General features: G+C 39.3%; 3 protein-coding genes across 3 annotated transcripts; 2 read left to right on the top strand and 1 right to left on the bottom strand.

Moving 5' to 3' along the window:
• The first annotated feature begins 30 nt into the window (after positions 1–30).
• Positions 31–2,873, top strand: LOC141813904 (receptor protein kinase WSS1-like). Its single transcript, XM_074701903.1, has 2 exons — positions 31–2,325; positions 2,407–2,873. Exons 1-2 carry the CDS (start codon positions 129–131, stop codon positions 2,841–2,843), a joined length of 2,634 nt encoding a protein of 877 aa, XP_074558004.1. The 5' UTR covers positions 31–128; the 3' UTR covers positions 2,844–2,873.
• Positions 2,874–2,916: 43 nt separating this feature from the next.
• On the bottom strand, positions 2,917–8,088 carry LOC141813905 (hydroxyproline O-galactosyltransferase GALT6-like). The gene is made up of 7 exons (XM_074701904.1): positions 7,098–8,088; positions 6,697–6,926; positions 6,326–6,613; positions 6,120–6,252; positions 5,819–5,988; positions 4,510–4,617; positions 2,917–3,608 (listed from the first exon to the last, which is right to left on the bottom strand). Exons 1-7 carry the CDS (start codon positions 7,942–7,944, stop codon positions 3,402–3,404), a joined length of 1,983 nt encoding a protein of 660 aa, XP_074558005.1. The 5' UTR covers positions 7,945–8,088; the 3' UTR covers positions 2,917–3,401.
• A 2,766-nt stretch (positions 8,089–10,854) lies between these two features.
• On the top strand, positions 10,855–22,503 carry LOC141813903 (exocyst complex component EXO84B-like). Its single transcript, XM_074701902.1, has 7 exons — positions 10,855–11,262; positions 12,390–12,487; positions 13,857–14,895; positions 16,414–16,929; positions 19,412–19,600; positions 19,691–19,824; positions 22,090–22,503. Exons 1-7 carry the CDS (start codon positions 11,062–11,064, stop codon positions 22,250–22,252), a joined length of 2,340 nt encoding a protein of 779 aa, XP_074558003.1. The 5' UTR covers positions 10,855–11,061; the 3' UTR covers positions 22,253–22,503.
• Positions 22,504–22,759: the final 256 nt, after the last annotated feature.

Genomic DNA, 22,759 nt, shown 5'->3' on the forward strand with positions numbered 1-22,759 from the left:
TCCCAAGGCTCCTGCTATGCCATTCTCCACCGCTAGAAAAACTCCATATTTCCTCCGGCCACCGCCTGCATCCGCGCTTTTCGTCCGCCATCGCATGCGACGCTAATCATCTCGAACGAAGAAAAAAAATGGTGGGGAGGAAGGAGCACCGCCGCCTCCTCGTCGCCCTCTTATTCTTCTTTCTCGGCTTCCGCCGGATCCAATGCCGATCAGACACTTCCTCCGACGACGCAGAAGCTATGTTTGCTCTTGCACGAGGCCTCTCCGGCCTCCCCTCCTCCTGGATAGCCGGCTCCGACCCCTGCTCCTGGGATGGCGTCAGCTGCTCCGCCGGCCGCGTCACCGGCATCAACCTCGCTTCCCGAGGCGTCTCAGGCTCCCTCCCTCCCTCTATCGGCTCCCTCTCCGCGCTTACCACCCTCAACCTGCAGCGCAACCGCCTCTCCGGCCCTCTCCCGCTCCTTCCCAACCTCTCCTCCCTCCGATCCGCCTCCTTCGAGAACAATGCTTTCGAGTCGCTCCCCGACTCCTTCTTCTCCGGCCTCCTCGGCCTTCAATCCATCACCCTCGACAACCTCCCCCTCGCGCCGTGGAGCCTCACCCGCGACCTTGCCTCCGCCGCCGGACTAGTTGAGCTATCCGCCGCGAATTGCTCTCTCTCCGGATCCATCCCTGACTTCTTCGGCTCCCTCCCCAGCCTCCGCCTCCTTCGTCTCGCTTACAATCACCTCTCCGGCACCCTGCCCCCTTCCCTTGCTGGCTCCGGCCTCCAGCAGCTCCTCCTCAACAGCCAGCAGTCTTCCGGCATGCTCGGTGGTCGCATCGACGTCATTGGCGCCATGCCTCAGCTAACCGTCTTCTGGATCCAGTCCAACGCCTTCACCGGCCCCATTCCCGACCTCTCCAACCTCACCGCCCTCGAGTCCTTCAACGCCCGCGATAACGCCCTCACCGGCGTCGTCCCTGCCTCCCTCGCCGCCTCCCTCACCCTTAAGAACGTCTCCCTCTCCAAAAACATGCTCCAGGGCGCTTTCCCGCAGTTCGCCAGCAAATCCGTCGCCCTCGACATCGACAAGGGCAATCAATTCTGCAGCCCGGCACCCGGTCCCTGCGATCCCCGCGTCACCGTGCTGCTCGACATAGCCGCCGGGTTCGGCTACCCCCTCCTGCTCGCCAAGTCGTGGAATGGCAACCAGCCCTGCGGCGCCAACTGGCTCGGCGTTACCTGCGACGCGCAGGGCAACGTCATCGTCCTCAACTTTGCTAACCAGCACCTGGGCGGCGAGATCTCGCCGGCCTTTTCGAATCTCACCTCGCTGCGGCAGGTGTTCCTCAGCAGCAACGACCTCGTCGGCTCGATTCCCGCGAGCCTGACGCAGCTCCCGCAGCTCCAGCTGCTGGACGTCACCAACAACAGCCTCTCGGGCAAGGTGCCCACCTTCGGCCCCTCTGTCACGCTCAAGCTCGAAGGCAACCCCAAGCTCGGAGACGACTCTGGCTCTCTGTTCAGTAGCTCGTCGTCCTCTGCGGCCCTGATTGCCGGCTTGATCGTGGCCTTCGTGGTCCTCCTCGCTTGCGCAGCGGCATTGCTATTCCATCGCCGCAAGAAGAATCAAGGAAAGAAATTTGAGCGCATAGTGTCCGATACAAAATCATTCAAGATCGGATTGGACGGATTGTGCAAGGACAACGGAGGCATTTCCTCGAGCAGCATCACGAGTTCGGATCAGTACTCAGTCGAAGCTCAAAGCATGCACATCTCAATCCAATCCCTTCGAAGGGCCACCGACAACTTCAGCGAAGCCAACATCTTGGGCAGAGGAGGGTTTGGCTTCGTCTACAAAGGCGATCACCATGGGAGGCCGATCGCCGTGAAGAGAAATGGATACGACAGTACGGGCAACAAGGGGAATGATGAATTCAAAGCAGAGATTGAAGTTCTCAGAAAGGTTAAGCATAAGAACTTAGTTGCACTCGTTGGCTACTGCGACGACGACCACGAGAAGCTTTTGGTGTACGAGTACATGGCCGGAGGGACCTTGACGGAGCACCTGCTCGAGTGGCAGAGAAGAGGCGAGCCGCCGTTGAATTGGAACCAGCGGCTCGTGATCGCTCTGGATGTTGCTAGAGCGATAGAATACCTGCATAGCCTTGCTCAAGAAAGCTACATACACAGAGATCTAAAACCTTCGAACATACTCTTGGACAAGGATCTGAGGGCCAAGGTTTCAGATTTTGGACTCGCGAAGCTTGCTGCCGACGATCAAAAGTCCATGCAGACGCGATTAGCCGGCACATTCGGGTATCTTGCACCTGAATATGCAAGTGAGTTAGTTTAACTTCAACGTAGAAATCAAAGTGATCCTTGATTCTAGAGTTGTTGACGATAGAATCTTACTGTAACAGCCACAGGAAGGGTGTCGACTAAGGTTGATGTTTATGCATTCGGCGTGATATTGATGGAGCTGATTACCGGACGGAAAGTTTTGGACGAATCGCAGCCTCCTGAGGACATCCATTTGGTGGCGTTATTCCGCCGGAGGTTTTCCCATGAGAAGGACAAGTTCCTAACCGAGATGATGGATCAAACCCTTGAACTCGACGAGGAAGCTAAGAAAAGCTGGGCAGAAGTTGCTGATCTAGCATGGCACTCCACGGCTCGAGAACCTCACCAGAGGCCCGACATGAGCCATGTCGTCAATCGACTAGCTCCCCTAGTCAACCAATGGAAGCCAGCTAACTATGTTGATGAAGATGATGATGATGAGTCAAGCATGAATCTGACAGAACGGATGGAGCGATGGCAGTATAACGATACCACTTCGACAACATACACATTCTGACTCCACCTTGAAGAGAAACACCAGTTCTAAATCTGGCTGCAAGAGGTAAATTTTACTTTGCAGAAAATTTTGACTTGTTTTCTGGTAAGAGTTTTTTTTTTGTTCTTGTCATTTTCCTTGTATCAACAAAATCTCCAGGAGTGTACTGGAAGTTGAAAGTGGACAGTGTTAATTTGGTTAAATTCAGTTGTAAAGATGATGATAAGTTCTTTTTATGGGTCTTCTGATGATGCTCAATTAAAGGGTAAATATATGAAAATTGTAAACTAGATCCTACTAGCAAGATGAGATCTATGTTTCTAATGTGTATTATATTGAATTCCATTCTACATTACGTTACCTAGTAACACCCCAGTTTATCTTAAGTCGTTTCTCCTCGTATTCACAGACCCCCACTCTTCTCAAACCTTCCAAAAGAACGAACTAATAAATGAATATGGAAAGGGATGCTTACACTAGATCATCCATCGACCTATATGGAGCTCGAGAATGGAGCCTGCCTTGTTACAATTTGCAAAATTGGCTTCTGATCTGGCGAGGATACTTGCAGATATATCATCATCTCATGTCGCAACATTGAGGGTTCCCTGCCTGCAGTTTCTCCCACATGCACATCATTTGCCTGGGAGACTGGTAATGAGCGGTGTAGTAATCTTCAATGCAACCGAACTGGCAGAATTTGAGGTTGTGGACGTACTCCACGGGCTTAGAATTGTTGAACTTCTCCACCCACATGCCCATGCTCACGTCTTCCATCTTGAATAACTGCACGAGAGCAAACAAGTTGGACAATGTCAGAGATGTGATCTTTATAACGCCTATATCACATTCTTTTGCAGGCATATTTATATAGTCTAGGCTATAAAATAAATAAAATTCGAGAGGCACTTCACATTTCAAAGAAGTTAGTTAGAAACTATGCTAACTAGCATTTTTAAAATTAAACTGTATACATGGGTTTTTTTCTGTAGAAAACCCTTATTAGTTGTTCAAGGTACAAGAGTAAGAGTCTATTTCCTAGAAACAGTGAATTATATATTGTGTGCTGAGAGAACTCAAGTGTGAATTGCATTGCACATCTATGATCAAGTAGTCTCACATTGTGTATGTTGTGTGATACTGTAAATAATATAGAATATCTGATACAAACTATAGTTTAGATATTAATGGGAAATACAAGTGACTGCAAGCTAATATTCACCAGAGGAACTTCAACAAAATCATGATGCCAATCTGAAACAATAGGGCTCCTGTCTGTATTGTACATGAAGTGCGTCTATTAAGAATTGTGTTAGTTAAGTCTTCTCTTACTTGGACGACTAACTTGTTCATGTAGCTGCTGGGCTGCCTTGTATGGTCAATGTGCCATGTGGACTACAGATGGCTCAAAAGTTTTCATATTGTTTAAGCTGTTTCCTCAGTCCAATCATCCAGTTTTGAATTTAAGCATGAGGATGAGAGCAAAAAAATTGGAGTTGAGATATTTAGAGAACTAGACACTTGGTAGTCCATGAGGCATATTGATAGGCCAGCTTTATATGCAAATCACTCATTGATGACTAAAGAATTCATTTAACAGAGTACAGCAGAAAGAGATTTGCAAAGACATGATTTGCTACAAAATGAAGTATTGGACTGATCTGTTAAAATCAAGAAAGGATCTTACTCTCAGTGTGTGCTTCTCAATCTCAGAAACAACATAATTTGCAATATCAGAAGATATAACATAGCCTGGACCATTAGCATAATGTGGGTAGTTCTCCTCTGGCCATTCCTGAAAGGAAGAAGTTTGATGTTACTAAACTAAAAAAGAACACACCGTTACAAACACAGAGATAATATTAACAAAACTATACTTGAAAAAACATAGAAACAAATAGTATAACTAGATGGTTCAGCTGGACTAACCCATCCCTCATCCCACCTTTTGAACCTTAACCATACGCCTTCAAACTGGATCAAAGGAAGAAGTGGAAAAAATGGGATAAAGAGCGAAAGAAAGGCTTATGAGGAAAGAAAAATAAGGGAGGAATAGGAGACAGAGGAAGATATGACCAAGAAAGGATAAAATTAACCACAAATTTGATTGTTCTCCTAAGTATCTTCTTCAAAATGTAAGCATGCCCTCTGTGTGTTTTCCCTAGGTGAACCTATAGATGTGTTTTTTATTTAAAAAATATTAACATAATAAAATTCCAAATTCCAAATAATGAAATTTCCAAGTGCTTTCCATTAATTAGAGAGCCCAAATTACTATGAACATCTAACATACCATTAACTCAACAACATCAAAGCACTGTCCTTTTTAACCAACATATTATTGCCCATTTCCTCTTAATCCAATTTTTGAAAAGCTAAGTTAAGATTGCCAATTCTTATTAGCAAGTATAAGCGGTCAATCTAAAGATGGGAAACTGAAAGAAAGGAGAGCCATGTTTGAAAACTTAGTAAAAGAATATGTTTTGGAGAAAAGAAAAATAGGAGTCCTGGTTGATTATTTTGAAATTTTGAAAAGGAGTTGTTATATATATGCTTAGCTAAACATATAAATTATATGAAATGTCATGGTTGATTAGCCTTCATTATTTACTTTATGTATTGAGTTATATCTGATGCTTTGATTCATATACAAAATGCTGATATGAAATTCGGTTAGTTAGGATGATTAATTCAATTATTGAGTCATAAATGTTAATTGATTGGTTGGTTAATCTGATGTATTGTATGGTATATGCACTCATATATTAACACATGATGTTGTGCATTGCTGCAATATAACCAATATTGTTTTTTTACCAAATAATAGACCAACTCAACCACCCATCTTTGCATATGCTTTTTCAAACTCTGAAAGATATAATAAATAGTGTATTCGTCCTCTTCCCATAGGCATGACTGGCATATGGGAGACTGTTTATGAGCTTGCAACTTCTAATCTACATAGAAATGAAGCATGAGCAGCAGAAAGTATGTACCTCATATGTCACAGCCCATTTCCCAGAGCGCAGAGGTTTGTGGTAATAATTAATGTTCCCTATGTAAAGACTTCTATCAGATGGGATTTTCTTCACTTCCTTGAGTACTGAGTCAACCCTCACAAATGTGTCATCATCACACTTCATTATATGTCTAGCAGACACCCTTCAGAAATGTGTCATCAACCTATTATTGAAGAGCTATTTAGAAAAGACAAATGGAGTAAAATATCACCAACCAATGTACAATTGTGATTTCAGCTCCAGCAGTAAATTTTAGCATCGAATGGTCAGATTTTACTTACCCCATATTCACAGATAGCAACAGTCTTCAAAACAACTAGATCATAACTATCCATGTAAGGTACTATAACAATATCTCCAAAGAATTCTGCCTCCTCTTTTAATTGCATGTTCACCTCCTTTCTTCCATTCTGTCCAGAAAACGAGTCAGATTTGGCAAAAACCAAAAACTGAATTTCACAAAAAGCAGATGTATATATATACCAGCGCAACAAAGAACCTCGCCACCACATTTGATGATCTAGTTAATGCAGACATCCATGATTTTCTTACTGCCATACGTTCTGCAAAGTGGTTTCCTGCAGAAAGTATGCCAATGAAAAGTTCTACAGGTTCATCAGCAAGTGGAGGAGCTTGCCACTGAGCAGACATCTCTAGTTCCCTTTTCAGGGCAAAACTAGGATGTTTAGCAGGCAATGAAGCAGCATATATTGACTCGATGTCAAGATCTCCATTCATTGACAGGCCGGTGGCATCTTCGAGAGCGAAACTCTGTAGGAAAAATCAGATCTTAGAAAACAGAACTTAAAATAAGCCAATTAAAAGTTAAAGAGAAAGTTTTAAGCTAAACTCACAGTGCGGTATGGAAAGGATGTTACATGCCTCCCACCAACATTAATATGATAACCCTCTAAACCAGCATTTAATGTTAAAACAAACAATTTGTCCTCCACAAATGGATATGGCCAATCAAGCGAGACTTTCACGCGGCCAATTAATCTCTTGAACCACCATGACTTCTTTGGTTCTTCCACCCGGCTATCTTCATCTCGAGTCCACCCTTCACACTTAACCAGACCATCAACTGTAACGTTTTGGCAATCCAAATCAGATAAAGAATGAAATACTATATTCATATTGAACAGAGACAAATTTTTTAGCATAAAAGAAATTCAGAAACTAATCTAATATTCCTAATATCATTCACATATGGGATTTGAATATTTACGCCAACGAGTATCCTAAATGCCCATACCTGTCTCCTCGCTAGTCTTGGACTTCCAGCCCTCGCACCGCTGAGCCGAACCCCACTGCATGCGGTAGCAGGAATTCAGCTCAATCACTGGCTTACCGCTCCAATCACCCTTTAACCTGGGGTTAAAGTGGAGAATCCTTGGAGGATCTTCTCCATCCACATATTTAAGCCCCTGCAGCTCCATCATGAACTGAGAAACCATCGTGTCCCGCTCCCAGTCAGGGTGTGCCCTCCGCGGCCTCGCCACCAGGGTGATATGGGACCCCAACGTCAGCCCGCAAGGAAGCACCATCAATCTCCCTCGCTCCTGGAGCTCCGCCCCGGATATCATGATCGAGTTCGGGCAGTTCTCTTCATCCCGAATCTCCTGCGCTGGAGCCTCCGCAGACGGCGCCGGAGAAGCCTTCAGGTCTTCAAAAACCTTCCTTCCCACCTCCCACGCGTCCCACGCCGATTTATGGAGCTCCGAAAAAGATCCGTTACCTCTTGCGTTAAGCTCCAACTGCGCCAAACCGGAGACAACCAGCGATCGCCGGCGCGGCCGCGTGCGGTGCGGGAGAGGAGCGGAGGCGGAAGCCACCTGCCGATAAGGGAACAAAAACGGACGAACTGGGGCACGCATCTCTTGGGTCTCATCCTTGCTGTGTAGGGAGATTGGACGGGCCACCGCGTCGCCCCCGCGAAGGTTGCCCGCGGCGGTGAGCGGCGTGAAGCGGCGGGAGACGAAAGGGAACTCGCATAGGATGACGAAAGAGAGGTAAAGCAGCCCGAGAAGGAGGAGGAAGTGCAGGAACCTCTTGCGGGTGCAAGGATTATAGGACGGCTCCAGCTTCGATCTCCTCATCATCCGCTAATCCACCTACAGAGAGATTGCGAAGACCACCAAGATGAGGGAAAGAAACGAGGAGATCGCCGGCGACTCGAACTCGAACCCTAGAAATCGGAGCGACGCCGACGAGGAGGAAGGCAGGCAAATGGCAAAAAAAATAGCCGTTCGAGGCGGATTGCGTGGCTTGGAGTCCTATTAATGTATGCCTTTTTTCAATTGGCGCGTGGGTCCCACTGATTGGAATTGGAGATTTCAAAGCGTGTTTTGTTTCGTTTCGTCGATGGGTGCGGTGGAACAGCGTGGAACGAGGAGCGAAGGCCAGGTAAGAAAGAGGTGGTTCGGCGCCGGCTGGAGTAGGCTGGCCCACCATGCCAGTGAATCAAGGGATCCTTCCTTTCCCTGTTTCCGTTGCAACCATAAAAGGCAAGGTGTGCGTGTTTGTGATTTTTTCATTTCTTTTCCATTTCGAAATAGATAATATTAAAATAAAGGATAAAAATTAAATATATTCTTTAATGTGGCCTTGATAAATTAAACTAATTTTCATCAGATTAAAAAGTAATTTTATATGAAAATTCCCTATAATATTTTTGACAAGCTAAAAAATAATTTATTTAGTGGTTAGAATAAGAGTATTTTTTTCGGTATAAAAATACGATGAAATGAAAAATATATAGATATATATATATACGAGATTGATCTGTTGGACAACAGCTTCGTGGGCGACAGGGCTTAATCGATCAGCAGATCGATTAAGCCTCTATTATGGAGGCTTAATCGATCCGCTGATCGATTAAGCAATCTATTCTTTCAGTCGCGATTCCGATCGAATCACGTCGGATTTCGATCACAATCCGCCCGGAGATCGCCTGAGGAAGGACTGCCAACCGTCGACCGCCGACGGTCCTTCCTCGGCCGGTCTTCAGTCGTGATTTAGCTGGAAACGAGGCGCGATTCGGTCGGAATCGCGGATGGCAGTGACCACACGCGATTCTGCCCAAATTGCGTCGGATTCCGATCACAATCCGGGCGGAAACCAGCACCGATCGATGCGTCGACGAGTGACACGTCGATCGGGCCTGGTCTGGCGGGCGGCGGTGGCTAGACGGTGGCACGATGACGGCCGGAAGCGGCGGAGGTCAGAAAAGAAACATTGTGCAGTGGACGGTCGGATTTCGCGTGATTGGCGTGATTGGCGTGATGGACGGTGGATTTGCGGCGCCCACGGGTGCCCACGAAATAGACGCCCAGCAGATTAATTATATATATAATAAGAGAGAAGTAAAAAAAAATTGTATTATTTTAAATTAGAAGAGTATTAAAGGTATTATTTTGAATAAGGAGGTCAAGGTAGGCACAATATCATGAATCTTAGTCAAATCAAGTTAAAGACAAAAGCAAAGTAGGTTTGAAGCTAAATCAAAACAAAGCATAATATTATGTGGGAAGAAAATTAAAGAATTTGAGTATTTTTTTTAATCCAAAGTAAATTTGAAAGTACAAGCAATGATCCATATAATTATATAGCGGTCCCAATGGTTCGAATGCGAAAGATGAATTTCTTAAACTCGCTGAGTTTCGAAGTAGTTTTAAATTTCTATAAGATGGATTTACACTTGATTAACACATACGACTAATTATCATTAAGAAAATTAAACTCTAATCAAGCAATCTAATACTTGAGTATGGAAAGGGTTTAAGTTAAATGAATGTAGATTAAATGTGTAAATTCAATAATCTGATTTATTAATATTAATGGACTGTTAATAGGTAATGAATTTTATGGTGAATGGTTCATAAAGGATGGACCAATGTATATACGAAAAAATTTTTTATTCATTTGGGCATCTTACTGAATCAAACATTTTCATCTTCCTCCTTTTTTCCCTATTGAAAAGGACTATAGATTAGCTTCTATTTTTCTAGAAGACTTCCAATGGCTCTTGCTTTGGACTCATATCAACATTTAGTTTGTCGTTATATCAATTTCAATTTTGTAGCTTTTGGCCTTTTTTTTTTTTTGCAAAAACTTCTCTTAATTAAACTAGAGTAAAAGTCAAAAGGACCTAGAGAACATTCTATTTTAATTTTTTTATCAAACGAATGTTCCATTTTACTATTTAATAGTATATATTTATCTAAATATTCTATTGTATTATTTATCTTCTATTCAAATTTTAAATTGATGGAACACATTATAGTAATTATAAAATCGTAATAGTTACAATTTCATAGATGCGCCAATACATTCAATATATTTAACGTTTAAAATATTCACATTATAGTAGTTACAATTTCGTAATTATTATAATATGAATATTAGGTAAATAGATGGAATTTGTGTTGCAATAATTATAGTGTTATAATTACTATAACAATTATAATTTTATAATTGTTATAAAATAAATTAAATAAATTAATATTATGCGTATGAGCTCTTTCCATTTTTGTCCAATAAATTATACACGGGAGGAGAAGTAGGTATTAGGATTGCCGGTGAGGATTGAGGAGGAAGTGGGTGAGGGTTTGATGCCCTTCTCATACCTATCTATCTATTATCATGCACGAGTTGCCCATCACCAACAACAGCCTTTTTGCTGTTTCTCCACTTGCAAGTTCATTTACAAATTAAATTAAATTAAATTAAATTATACTTTTTAAACTAAAATAGTTTAACCATTACACACTTTTAAATCATTTTTAAATATTCATACATTTTTTATAATAAAAAAATGCATTCAAGTTCAATCCATCTAAATGTAATGTTTTTAAATATATTTTTTAGATTTAAAATGTTTTTTTTATAAAATAAAAAAATTGATTTTAAATTTAGAAGCGCCCTTTTCTTTTCGTTTTTTTTTATTTACTTTACCCTTTTTAACAATCGTGGGAAGCCAGCAAAGGAAAGATCACGGCGGAAAACTCCAAAGTAGGTAGTAAGCAGTAAATCTTTACGATATCCTCGCTGTTCTCCCAACCGAAGCAAACAAGTTGAAGAAGCGACCGATTGAGGGCTTGTCATCCACATCGATCCCCCTCCAGATCGCGTCGCTGCTAGGGGGGATCGAGCAAGATCGGATTTGGTTTTTGGTTGGATTCGGTTAGAGTTGGTGTTGGTAAATCGCCGGTCCGAGGATGGCCTCCGCCAAATCGTCTCGATCTAGGGCTTCGGTGCCGTCCGGGCTTGGCGCTCCTCCCGGCGCGCTCCAGGCGAATGGCGGCGGCGGAGCGCAGGAGGCGGGAGTCCAGCTCGCCGACAAGCTGAAGATTTTCAAGACCGATAATTTCGACTCTGATGCCTACGTGCAGTCGAAATGCCAGACCATGAACGAAAGGGTTGGATCTTTTCTAATCTCGATGTGGAAATAGGTTCATGCTCGAGATGCCCCTCTTTTGGGGCTTATGAATTTTCTTCTGCTTCCGTTAGTCTTCTTTGATTGACAATATCAACCTACGCTTTCTTTTAGGGTTATCGAGTTTGGGTAGCTTTAGGCAGTATGTTCTTCTTGACTGATGGTTGATTACTGTTCTGTTGGATTTTGTTTTGCTTCATTTCTTTACTACCTTGATACTTCGCCGTCAACCAACGCATATATTGTTATTGAAGGTGTTATTTTGCAGAAAATCTCGGTTTTTAGCTGCTCTCGTAGTAAGTTTTTAGGGAACTTAAGGAAGAGTTTGCTGATTACTGTTTTTTACTCTGACTGTTGGGAAATTTTGACCCTACAACTTATGCTGTAACATTAAGTTGACATATTATTGACACTAATATATATCTTGGGATATAACATTAATCTGACATAATATTGACACATTAAGCTTGGGACAATCTGAGAGGGTAGAGGGCTACTCGATGAAGGGAAGAGGATGTGTCTGTGTGTTGGGGTGCGTGTCGTGGCAGTTGAATTTAGCTGGGAAGAACAGAGCAAAGATGAAGGGAATGAGCCATATGCTTTTGACTAGAGGAGAAGAAGACACAGGTTGGAGGACATGGGGTAAGAGGTAACTTGCGGTCTTGTGTCTTGCAGGTGCCTATATGAGGAATGGGAGGGGATTGGTGGGTGCTTGTGCAGGTAAAGGTAGGGGTCGGTAGGTGCCTGTGCAAGGGAGGGAAGGGGTAGTTAAGAACTCGGTATAAGATGGTTTGACGGAGGGACAACATATCAATAGGAAGAAGCTGAGAGGGCTACTTGATGTTAAAAATTGCTTCTGAAATTATATAGTATTACCAAATAGGATTACAACTCATCGTATCTATTATATAGAGGCACAACTAATTTTGTATAAAAGTTAGGCACAAAACTGGATTCTACCTATTTTATCCAACATTTTACATGATTGCTGTAGCAGTTTGACTATTTTTTTGTTTGAAATTGTTAAGGAAATTTCATGTGGTAATTATAAAGCAAGCCCATATAAATTAGAACCTAGAATCTGAATTGCTCATCCTACTATGTTTACAGGAAATCAAACAGTTGTGCAATTATTTGCAAGATCTAAAGAAAGCATCTGCAGAAGAAATGCGCAAAAGTGTATATGCAAACTATGCATCATTCATCAGGTGAGTTAAGAGATTTTGTGAATTTTGAATTGAAACCGAATGAAAAAAGTAAAAAAAAAGAAAAGAAAAAGAAACAGCAGTTTGGTTAGCTTCAGTTTCTGGTTTCAAAAGCCCAGCCATAGCTTCTGGTGGTTATTATGTCTGCTTTATCTTTTCAACCCTAACTTCTTGAATCTTCTCTGAGGTATATGTAAATCAAGCTAACCTTCATTTGACAACTTAATATGGGACAATTCACATATGAATGAATTCAAGAAATCATGGGAGAAAGAAATCATTCTTGTGTCCTTCTTACGAGATCATTTTTTATACTGTAAATGAAAAGTTGTAATTCATTATTGCTAATTTGCTACTGCATTTGTTCTTAAAATAAGTGAATAAACACTTCTCCATTCTAAAGATCGATAATGCTACTTGAAAATAAAGGACATACCATAGAAAATGGTAGGATAATATAAAATCATGAAATCAGATATGCAAATCGACATACACCAGAAAAAATTTAAGTAATAGTAAACAGAAGTTTAAGTCTAGTTGGTATAATCTGAAAGGATTATATGTTAGTCACACTAATAGAGTAAGGAGATTTTTACACTTAAAATTCAGAGATGTGAATGTTAAAAAAATAATTTCATAAATGGCATGGTACATATCGGCAGAATTGTGAAAGATGTTTTGACTGTTTTATACGTTACTGAGAGATCTACTGGTGAGGATAGATGACAGACCAAATGTCTATGGCATTTCTGATGGGCTTGTTCCAAAAATGTGTAAATGGGTTGTTGAAATATTCAGTTCAATCTGAGCCTTATAGGCTAATGGAATACAATAGTCAAGAACCATTGCCAATTATAAACAAAAACATCTAGTTGGCTCAACTTAGATGTTTTGCTACTATATGCTTATGCTCTTTTATATCTATCTACTTGACTTATATTTTTTTTATGTAATAGATTCTTTCTTGCTGCCAAACTATCACTTAATGGTAACAAAGAAGTTACAATTTGTTTAAAAGTAGAGATAGTAGTAATAGTGTTCACATTTAAGGTTTTAGAAGGTGGTTATTGAATTTTCTTTGAAAAGTTAATATTTTTATTTTTAAAATTGTCTCTGGGTAATACAAGTATTTATTTTGCATGTAGGACATTAAATATTATCAAAGGAGGTTTAAATTAGGCATAGAGTTTCTTGAGCCCCATGAAGCATTATTCTAAGAGAAAAATAAGATGCTTTAATCAAGTGATTAGTCTGTTACATATTTTTTGTTGTTTTTTCTTTCATTATATCATATTCTTTACCTGATAGCACTTCACTAAGTGTCTTGCATGTATTTATGAGAACTTCATGCATTTTACAATGTAAAATACAGAACATCAAAGGAAATATCAGATCTTGAAGGAGAGCTCTTGTCCATCAAAAATCTTCTTGGTGCACAAACAGGACTAATTCGTGGTTTAGCTGAGGGAGTTAATATTGATTCCTTATCTGCTGCCTCTGATGGAGGCAAAGAAGATGAAAAATCAAGTATTGAGGATCAAGAACCTTCAGATATAGAGAAATGGGCAGTGGAGTTTCCTGATTTGCTGGAAGTTTTGCTAGCTGAAAGGAGAGTTGATGAGGCTTTGGATGCCCTGGATGAAGCAGAACGAGTAGTTACAGATGCAAAACAAAAACAGACTCTGGGAACTTTGGCTCTTGCATTGTTGCAGAATGCTGTGTCAGAACATCGTCAGAAGTTAGCTGATCAACTGGCTGAGGCCGCTTGCCAATCTTCCACTCGTGGTGTTGAACTTCGTGCAGCTGCTTCAGCTCTCAAAAGGCTTGGTGATGGTCCTCGTGCACATACTTTGCTGTTGACTGCTCACGATCAGAGGCTCCAGTATAATATGCAAGTTATTCATCCTACTAGTACTTCTTATGGAGGAGCATACACAGCTGCAGTATCACAGCAAGTATTTTCTGCCATTGCTCAAGCTGTAAATGATTCTCAAGCTGTCTTTGGTGATGAATATGCATCCGAGTTGGTTATCTGGTCCACAAAGCAGGCAGAGTCTTTTGCACATCTTGTGAAGAGGCATGCATTAGCTTCATCAGCTGCAGCTGGAGGCTTAAGAGCTGCTGTGGAATGTGTTCAGATAGCTATTGAGCATTGTTCCTTGCTTGAAGTTCATTTGAAGTTGTCACTTTCTTCTGTTCTTCTGAGATTATTTAGGCCTTGTGTTGAACAAGCACTCGATGCTAATTTAAGAAGGATTGAGGAGAGTACCTCTGCCTTAGCAGCTGCAGATGATTGGGTACTTATATATCCACCTACAGGTTCACGTACATCCAGTAGATCATCTACTTCAGTTATGGGTTTCCAACCCAAGCTTACTAGCAGTGCACATCGATTTTATTCCATGGTTCAGGTAGCTGCTTTTTCCATTGAAATCAATCTAAGCTTCTCTTTCTGGTTTTATTCCAACAATATCAATTTCAGCCACATGTTCTTTAAGTTCATTTGATATTGTTTCAACATGCTGCACACATTAAGAACTTTGAAACTTATATACTCTATAGCATATTTCTTTCAAGCTGTTTCTAATTTTTAGGAATGAAGTGCACATTGTCTTTGTTTCCTTGCCGTTGGCAGTCTGTGAGAAACATAACAAGATGTGCGTCTAAACCATATAACTTAATTATTAGAATGAAATAAAAATAGAATGCAATTCATAACTAAAAGTGTCATTGCTTAGATTAGTAAAGATACACTAAATATCAAAATCAGATTTGTTTTAAATGTGGCTATAGGACACCATTTTGTTGATTATTGATTGTTTTTTCTCAAGTCAGCACAGATGCAAAATAGTGCTACCTATCCGCCTAAAGAAATTGTGATACCAGGTATTTTCATTGAGGGATTACATTTCAATCTTATAATTTTGAGATTCCAAATATCAAAATAAGAAAATGATGGCAAGATTGTTAATTCCATAAACTTTCTAATGTGATTTCATGGGATAAAGGGGAATGTGTTAGTGTATAGAGCGTCTATCACCATTTATTCATTTCTGAAATGATAATTGTTGTACCAATGCTATCTAGAAAATAAGTATCAAATCTGGAACCACTTAAAATTTTGAAGAACTACATGGAGTTGAAGGATGTACTCATTTTTATATTTTAAATGATGATGTATATTCCTGCAGATGTACATTGATATCTTTGGTGCTTGAATTTATACCATCTTCTTAGTTGATCTGTTCTTGAATAATGGGAACATTCTTACCAATTGAATATGCTTGCCTAGTGGCCTAATGTGTCATATGCACGGCATTACAAGTTTCGATGTTAAAATGTTGGTACATGGAGGAATTTATTTTTTCCATTGGTGCAATGATATGATAAGTGTACAGGTTCCACTCATCACTTTATATTGTAGCATTTGCAACATGGCAATGATGGACTATTTATTTTGCATAGTTATCATGAAGTCGAAAGATGATAGATGGGATAATTCAAATGGAGATTGGAACTCATGACTAGCTGAATTGTCATCATGCTGAAGATCAGTAGTCCACACACACACATATAATTCTGTTAATTATATGGAGCAAATTCATAAATTCATCTTCACATGTAACTGAATTTCAAATGGTTTCACACACACACACACACATATAATTCTGTTAATTATATGGAGCAAATTCATAAATTCATCTTCACATGTAACCGAATTTCAAATGGTTTCACACACACACACACATATATAATTCTGTTAATTATATGGAGCAAATTCATAAATTCATCTTCACATGTAACCGAATTTCAAATGGTTTCACACACACACACACACACACACGCACACATATATAATTCTGTTAATTATACAGAGCAAATTCATAAATTCATCGTCACATGTAACCGAATTTCAAATGGTTTGACAGGATTTTTTTGAAGATGTAGGGCCACTCTTAAGTATGCAATTAGGTGGTTCCACCATGGATGGTCTGCTCAAAGTCTTCAACTCATATATTAATCTGCTGATAAATGCATTACCAAGTTCAATGGAGGATGAGACATATTTGGATGGTCCTGTGAATAAACTTGTTCAAATTGCAGAAACTGAAACTCAACAGTTGTCTTTATTGGCAAATGCATCTCTATTGGCAGAAGATTTGCTGCCACGGGCAGCTATGAAGCTTTCTCCACATTATCAGGCTGGTCGTATAGAAGATACTCGTCGACGGGGGTTAGACAAAAACATTCGTATGCCTGAACAAAGAGAATGGAAAAGAAAGCTACAGCGCACTGTGGATAGATTACGTGATAGCTTTTGTAGGCAACATGCCCTTGATCTTATTTTCACAGAAGATGGTGATACTAACTTGAGTGCAGAAATGTACATAAACATGGATTCTAATTCTGAGGAGCCAGATTGGGCTCCTTCTCTAATATTTCAGGTATTTTTGTCAACATGTTAATCTGGTGTTCTATCTCACATTCTCCTTGCAGACTGAAATTCAACTAGAAAAGCTCTAGATTTCTAGTGTAACTAGTGGGTCAATTAGTCCAATTGCACATGGAATTGATCCAACAAGATAAGTAGTTGGACCAGCTGATTAACCAGCCCAATTGCATATTTTTTACAATAATTCTATATTTTAATGATAAGAATCATATTTATTTATTTATTAATAGAAATATAATTAGTTTACTCGGATTATAATAAGTACTAATGAAAAACTAGGATGACTAATTTTGCCTAGTTTAGCAAAACAACTTTCTAACAAATCATACATAAGGAGTGCGAAATGCCTAACTGGTTGGCTCACCCTCTCATGCAATGGGTCACTGGGTTAGGGTGAAGCCCTTCATGATTTATCTCCCTTCCAGATCACTTGTCCCTAGAGGGGCCCCCGGGGTGAGGGTATCACCTTTTGTCATAATACATAACTTAAGGTAGGAGGTGTGGTTCATGGCTGCAAATTTTTTTGTTTGTGTTATAGGTTTATGTTAGGATGAAATTGTAAAAGACCTTTTGCCATCTAATATATGAATAAATTATTATATTTTGTAAATTTATGGGGAAATGACAACTGTTCTGGCTGGTTGGTTATCCTAGATTATTGAAAACCAGTCAGTCCAACTAGTTTTTACCCTGCTCAATTGCACATTTGGTTCATTTAGATGACTAGACTGGATCTGGACCCGAGACCAGTATGTTCCAGTCCAACGAGCCAGTCCAGTACAGTGTTTTATAACTACACTCTCATTTGTTTGACTCTTTGGTGATTTTACAATACAATTTGATTATTCCTGGAGTCTCCTTTTATTGTTAAATTCATAAAAAACTTTTATCCTACGTCAGTATGTGCTGCAGAAACTACCTTTCAGTCCTTGCTGCAGGACAAAAAAGATACTGCTAGTTCCTTCACAATTCACTTGTCAAATTATTCATACTTTCAAGTAATTTTTTTAGTCCTTATTTGAACTGGAAAGTCCTAAGGGAAAAAAAGTCTCATCATATCCCATTTATGAACCCAATTACAGATGGGTCTTCACCATTCAAAAAAATTACATCAATTTTTCTTTGGTGTGTTGTGTGTGCGATATACACACACATATGTATATATAATTTGGAATTTAATTTTGCAATGTTTCATTTGTAATGTTTCATAGCAATGCGGTTAGTTAACAAATTCCACAGTGAGGAAGAGTTTGATGTTCTTGACTAATATTAGCTCCCCTTGAAGAAGTTGCAGCAAGACATGAAACCAATCTTTTTAGACTATGATTCTTTAATCTGGTTCTTTTCACATTTATTTTCTAGTAATTGTTGGAGACAAAAGAGAAACTAGATAATGTCTTGAAAGTGGACCTATAAGTTAGATGCTGCGCAGTGAAGAACCTTGAGTTACCCTAGGGACTTTTAGGTATCATGCAAGAGCTTTGTAGAGCATGAATATGCAATCATGTGACTGAGTAAATGTAATCACGATCTTCTTAAGGGTGACTTCGCAATTTCCTAAAAGTATTTTGTGTCAAGACACTTGCATTACATTTAGGGACTTTAGAGCAAGATTAAAAAATCTTGGTAGCGTACTGGCTTTGTTCTTGGGTCAGAATGATATGGTATTAGCACTGACTCATACAGTAATTCTAAGGAACCCTAATTTTCCTTGTCCACATTTCTTTTTGGTAGTGATTATTTTTTGTCTAAAGCTTCTCATTTGGAAAAAGTATTGAATAATTTGATTTGATTGCAGTTTACAAAGTTGACTTGGTCAAATGGAAATATTCTGAACTTTGTATGATTCATGAAATTATAAATTCAATCATGTTTATGTGCATACATAATACATTATCTTTCAGGTTGTAATATCTTCCAACAGTTTGGTATTTAGTTGCAACAAAAGATTGAAGCACATCAGCTATCCTTGGATACTTAATTAAGCTTTAATTAGTACTCATTTGAATGTTATTTGTATTAAATAATTTTTGTATATTCTGAACTTTGTATGATTCATGAAATTATAAATTCAATCATGTTTATGTGCAATACATAATACATTATCTTTCAGGTTGTAATATCTTCCAACAGTTTGGTATTTAGTTGCAACAAAAGATTGAAGCACATCAGCTATCCTTGGATACTTAATTAAGCTTTAATTAGTACTCATTTGAATGTTGTTTGTATTAAATAATTTTTGTATGTTTTTATGAAACATTGAGAATGTAGATCCTAAACCTGTATAAAAAAGGTGGATTGATTAGGTCCTCCCAGCGATCTTTACTGTATTTGTTGCAAGACTAGGTCATGGTTATCATATAACTTGTGAAGTATAGTCCTTGTAATTGATTTCAAATAATTGGAACTTATTCGTTATCAAGGATTTCCCTCCCTAAAAGTTAGAAACATATTGACCATTTTTTTGTTATTAGGAGCTGTATGCAAAATTGAACAGGATAGCAACCGTAGCCTCAGATATATTTGTTGGTAGGGAAAGATTTGCAACCTTGCTAATGATGAGATTAACAGAGACAGTCATATTATGGCTTTCAGAAGATCAGAGCTTTTGGGAGGAAATTGAAGAGGGACAAAGACCTTTAGGTCCCCTAGGCCTTCAGCAGGTACTTTAATCTCTTTGTAGTCATTGGCCAATTGGAAATCAATTTTTTTTCTTTGGTCTTTATTGATTCTTTTTGTTTTCGCTTTTGTAGTTTTATCTGGATATGCAGTTTGTCATTCTTTTTGGACAAGGTCGATTCTTGTCTCGGCATGTGCATCAAGTTATTATCGACGTCATTGAAAGAGTTATGGCTGCATTTTCTGCTACTGGAATGAACCCAGACAGGTATTTTTTGGTGACTGTTGCACAAATGCTATATGTTTAACTTAATTTATCTAACCTTCCTTTATATTTCTATGACATTTTTTGGAGCACAACATATTATTTATCTACCTCTAGGTGTCCTTATCCCAATTTTTTTGTTGAAAATAAATCTAATATGGTTTTTAGAATGTATTCCATCTTTTGGCTCCTTATTTGACTTTATTCTTTGAGTTGACTTTTGCATAATTTGTGTTCCAACATATGAAGCAGAAATTGACGACATTAACATGGTTGCAAATATTACATTATGCTAAAATCTGCTTCTATTGAGAAATGTTGCTGTCCCTCATGTGATGATCGCAGCTCGAGGTAGAATCCAGTTGTGGCACAGGAGAGACGCTGGAATGAGAGACGAGGGAGAGGGAAGGAATGCCATGCTGCTGGAAGGGAATGTGGAGAGGCCACTGCCTCTCATTGTGGCAGATCATAGCTAGCAGCATTGGAATTAGTGGCCGGAGCAAGAAACATGAGATCAAAAGTGGGAGGTAGAGAAATTGGGTGGGTTATGGGGAAAAGGAATAAATTGGGATCTCATCCCAAAACTTCTCCAACTGAATCGGAAAACAATGACTCAATCTCCCCAAACCAAAATAAGTTTGGTTTGAACTTAAAATGGTTGAGTTGATGCCAAATTGAATCTGATATGAACCCACATGACTCAAATGACAAATTTTTCCTAAAATGCTCGACCACACCCTATATAAACTTCAACAAAGGTCCCTAAAGCCAAACAATAAGATTGGTTTAGCTTAAATAACTTAAATAACTGATAAATTCAAATATTAAATAGCAATGGAAATTTAATCAGAAATAAAATATATGATCTTTAACATATCTAATGTACATATAATAGTTTTTTAGCTCTATTTAATTAAATAGATATAAAATGCTGATTTAATTTTTGCTGCATTGCTTAGTTTTCTCCAACATCACTTTTGATTCCACACTTCCATCTCCATCTAGCTCTGCCAAGTTCTCCTCCATGTTCAACTCTTGAACTTCAACTCGTGTATGCCTCTTCCACAAGGTGGCATCAAACACCCACCTCTACCGAAACCCAAGTTGCAGCAAATCACCTCTGCTGCAAGTTCAACATCACTGAGCATCTTCTATTTAGCCTGTATGCTACCACTTTATCAACTCCTTTGCCATGCCTATAGATCCTCAGCACATTGATAGCGCAGTGAACTCTCCTAGTGTATGTTTGGTGTGCCTTAATCTTTCTCCGTAACATGTCTCTGGAACCCCATTTCTCCTCTATTTGATGATTGCCATACATCATGTTTGCAGATGGCATAGTTCTGTTGGTAAAATATGGAGGAGTTTAATCCGTTGAGATTTGATGAAGTACATAATTGTTATAAGCATTGCTTATTCTGTCTGATACTTACATCATGCCATCCAGTTTATGACACAATGTTTTCACTCTTGGTAATTTTTTCGCCTGACACACTACAAAAACTTTTTCTTTCCAATTTCATGCAAAAAAATCCAGTTGATCCTGATCCCATCCAACTGTACAAGTATTTCAGATTCTGAAGTTCGTTTGCATTTTGTGACTCCCAGACTTTGATCTGTTGCCCCTCAATTTACAATTTATTCTCGCTTTGATCACATCATGTTTCTTGTCAATTTTTAGGCTGAAAATGCTACTTACTAGAAACATTTTTGTTGTTTGTTGGTGCCGGTGCAAGTTTGATCCAACCTGATGGAAAATCTGATTGAAGGCGAAGTGAAGGCAGATCGCAAACATAGGATTAGGAAGTTAGTCTGGCATTTTTTTTCCTGAAGTCTGAGGTGGGATTTAAATTGCAACTTTAGCTGTTTACTCTAAGATTGGAAGAACAAACTGATGCACACTATTTCAAAATCAGACTGAAATGGACATACTAAGATATTGACTGAACACTGAAACTGCATTTAACATTTCAAAACAATGGAATTCATAATTAAAAGAATGATTGCATGATATCAGTAAGATACAGATGGAGTTGAATTACAGGTATCCCTTCTCTACCTAGCCACAATCTAACATGAAAATCCTTGATGGGAAATTCATGCGAGGTCTTGGATAAAGGTCATCTGGGAATTCATATTCCTTACCGCACATGATCTGAATGGAACACCATCTTTTTGTTCTTTATACCCCACATGTAACTTAAAAACTTGATGTTGGTTTTATTTTTCCAACTGGACTGGATAACCGAAACTATGTTTTGCGTGCAGTGTACTTCCAAGTAATGATTGGTTCTTTGATATTGCTCAAGAAACCATATTTAGGATCAGTGGAAAAGCAAGATATGGAAATGGTGAGAGAGAACTTAACAGTCCAACTGCATCTGTCTCCGCACAATCCATCTCATCTGTCAGATCTCTTGGTAGCTCTTAGCGTTCAGCTTTCTTGTATGCCCTTGTATAATAAGCAGCAATTTAGTTGTATCTTTTAATTTGCCCTGTATCTGTATGTGTTTTTTTATCAGGTAGTTGTGGTTCATGCCTAGTCTGCATGTACTTTGTTGTTATACAGTCCAATCTCCAGCTTGTTCCATTCTTTTAACTTGGCACTGAAAATTAATTTTCCATTTGTCATCAGAGAACTATGTTGTCATATTTATTTTAACACATGTTTTGTTTTAAAAATAGTTGTGTGTTTTGGAGAATGCTACTTGGTTTAGGTTTACGTTTACAAGTGAAAGTGACAACATGCATGGATAAGCATTCCAAGTAAATAACTTGATTAAAAAAAAGTTACGTTTCTTTGACATATTTTACCTTTTTTCTCTCCTCACAAATAAACAGAATGAACCTTATGCCACAGTGTGGATGGAATCAAAATATGGAACCAAAATAACATTTCAATCTGCATCTAAAGTTGTTTGTTGTCTAACTTTTACAA

This window comes from Curcuma longa, chromosome 20 (assembly GCF_044706935.1).
Source record: "Curcuma longa cultivar G26 ecotype Majalengka, Jawa Barat chromosome 20, ITB_CL_G26_1.1, whole genome shotgun sequence".
Taxonomy (NCBI): Eukaryota; Viridiplantae; Streptophyta; class Magnoliopsida; order Zingiberales; family Zingiberaceae; genus Curcuma; species Curcuma longa.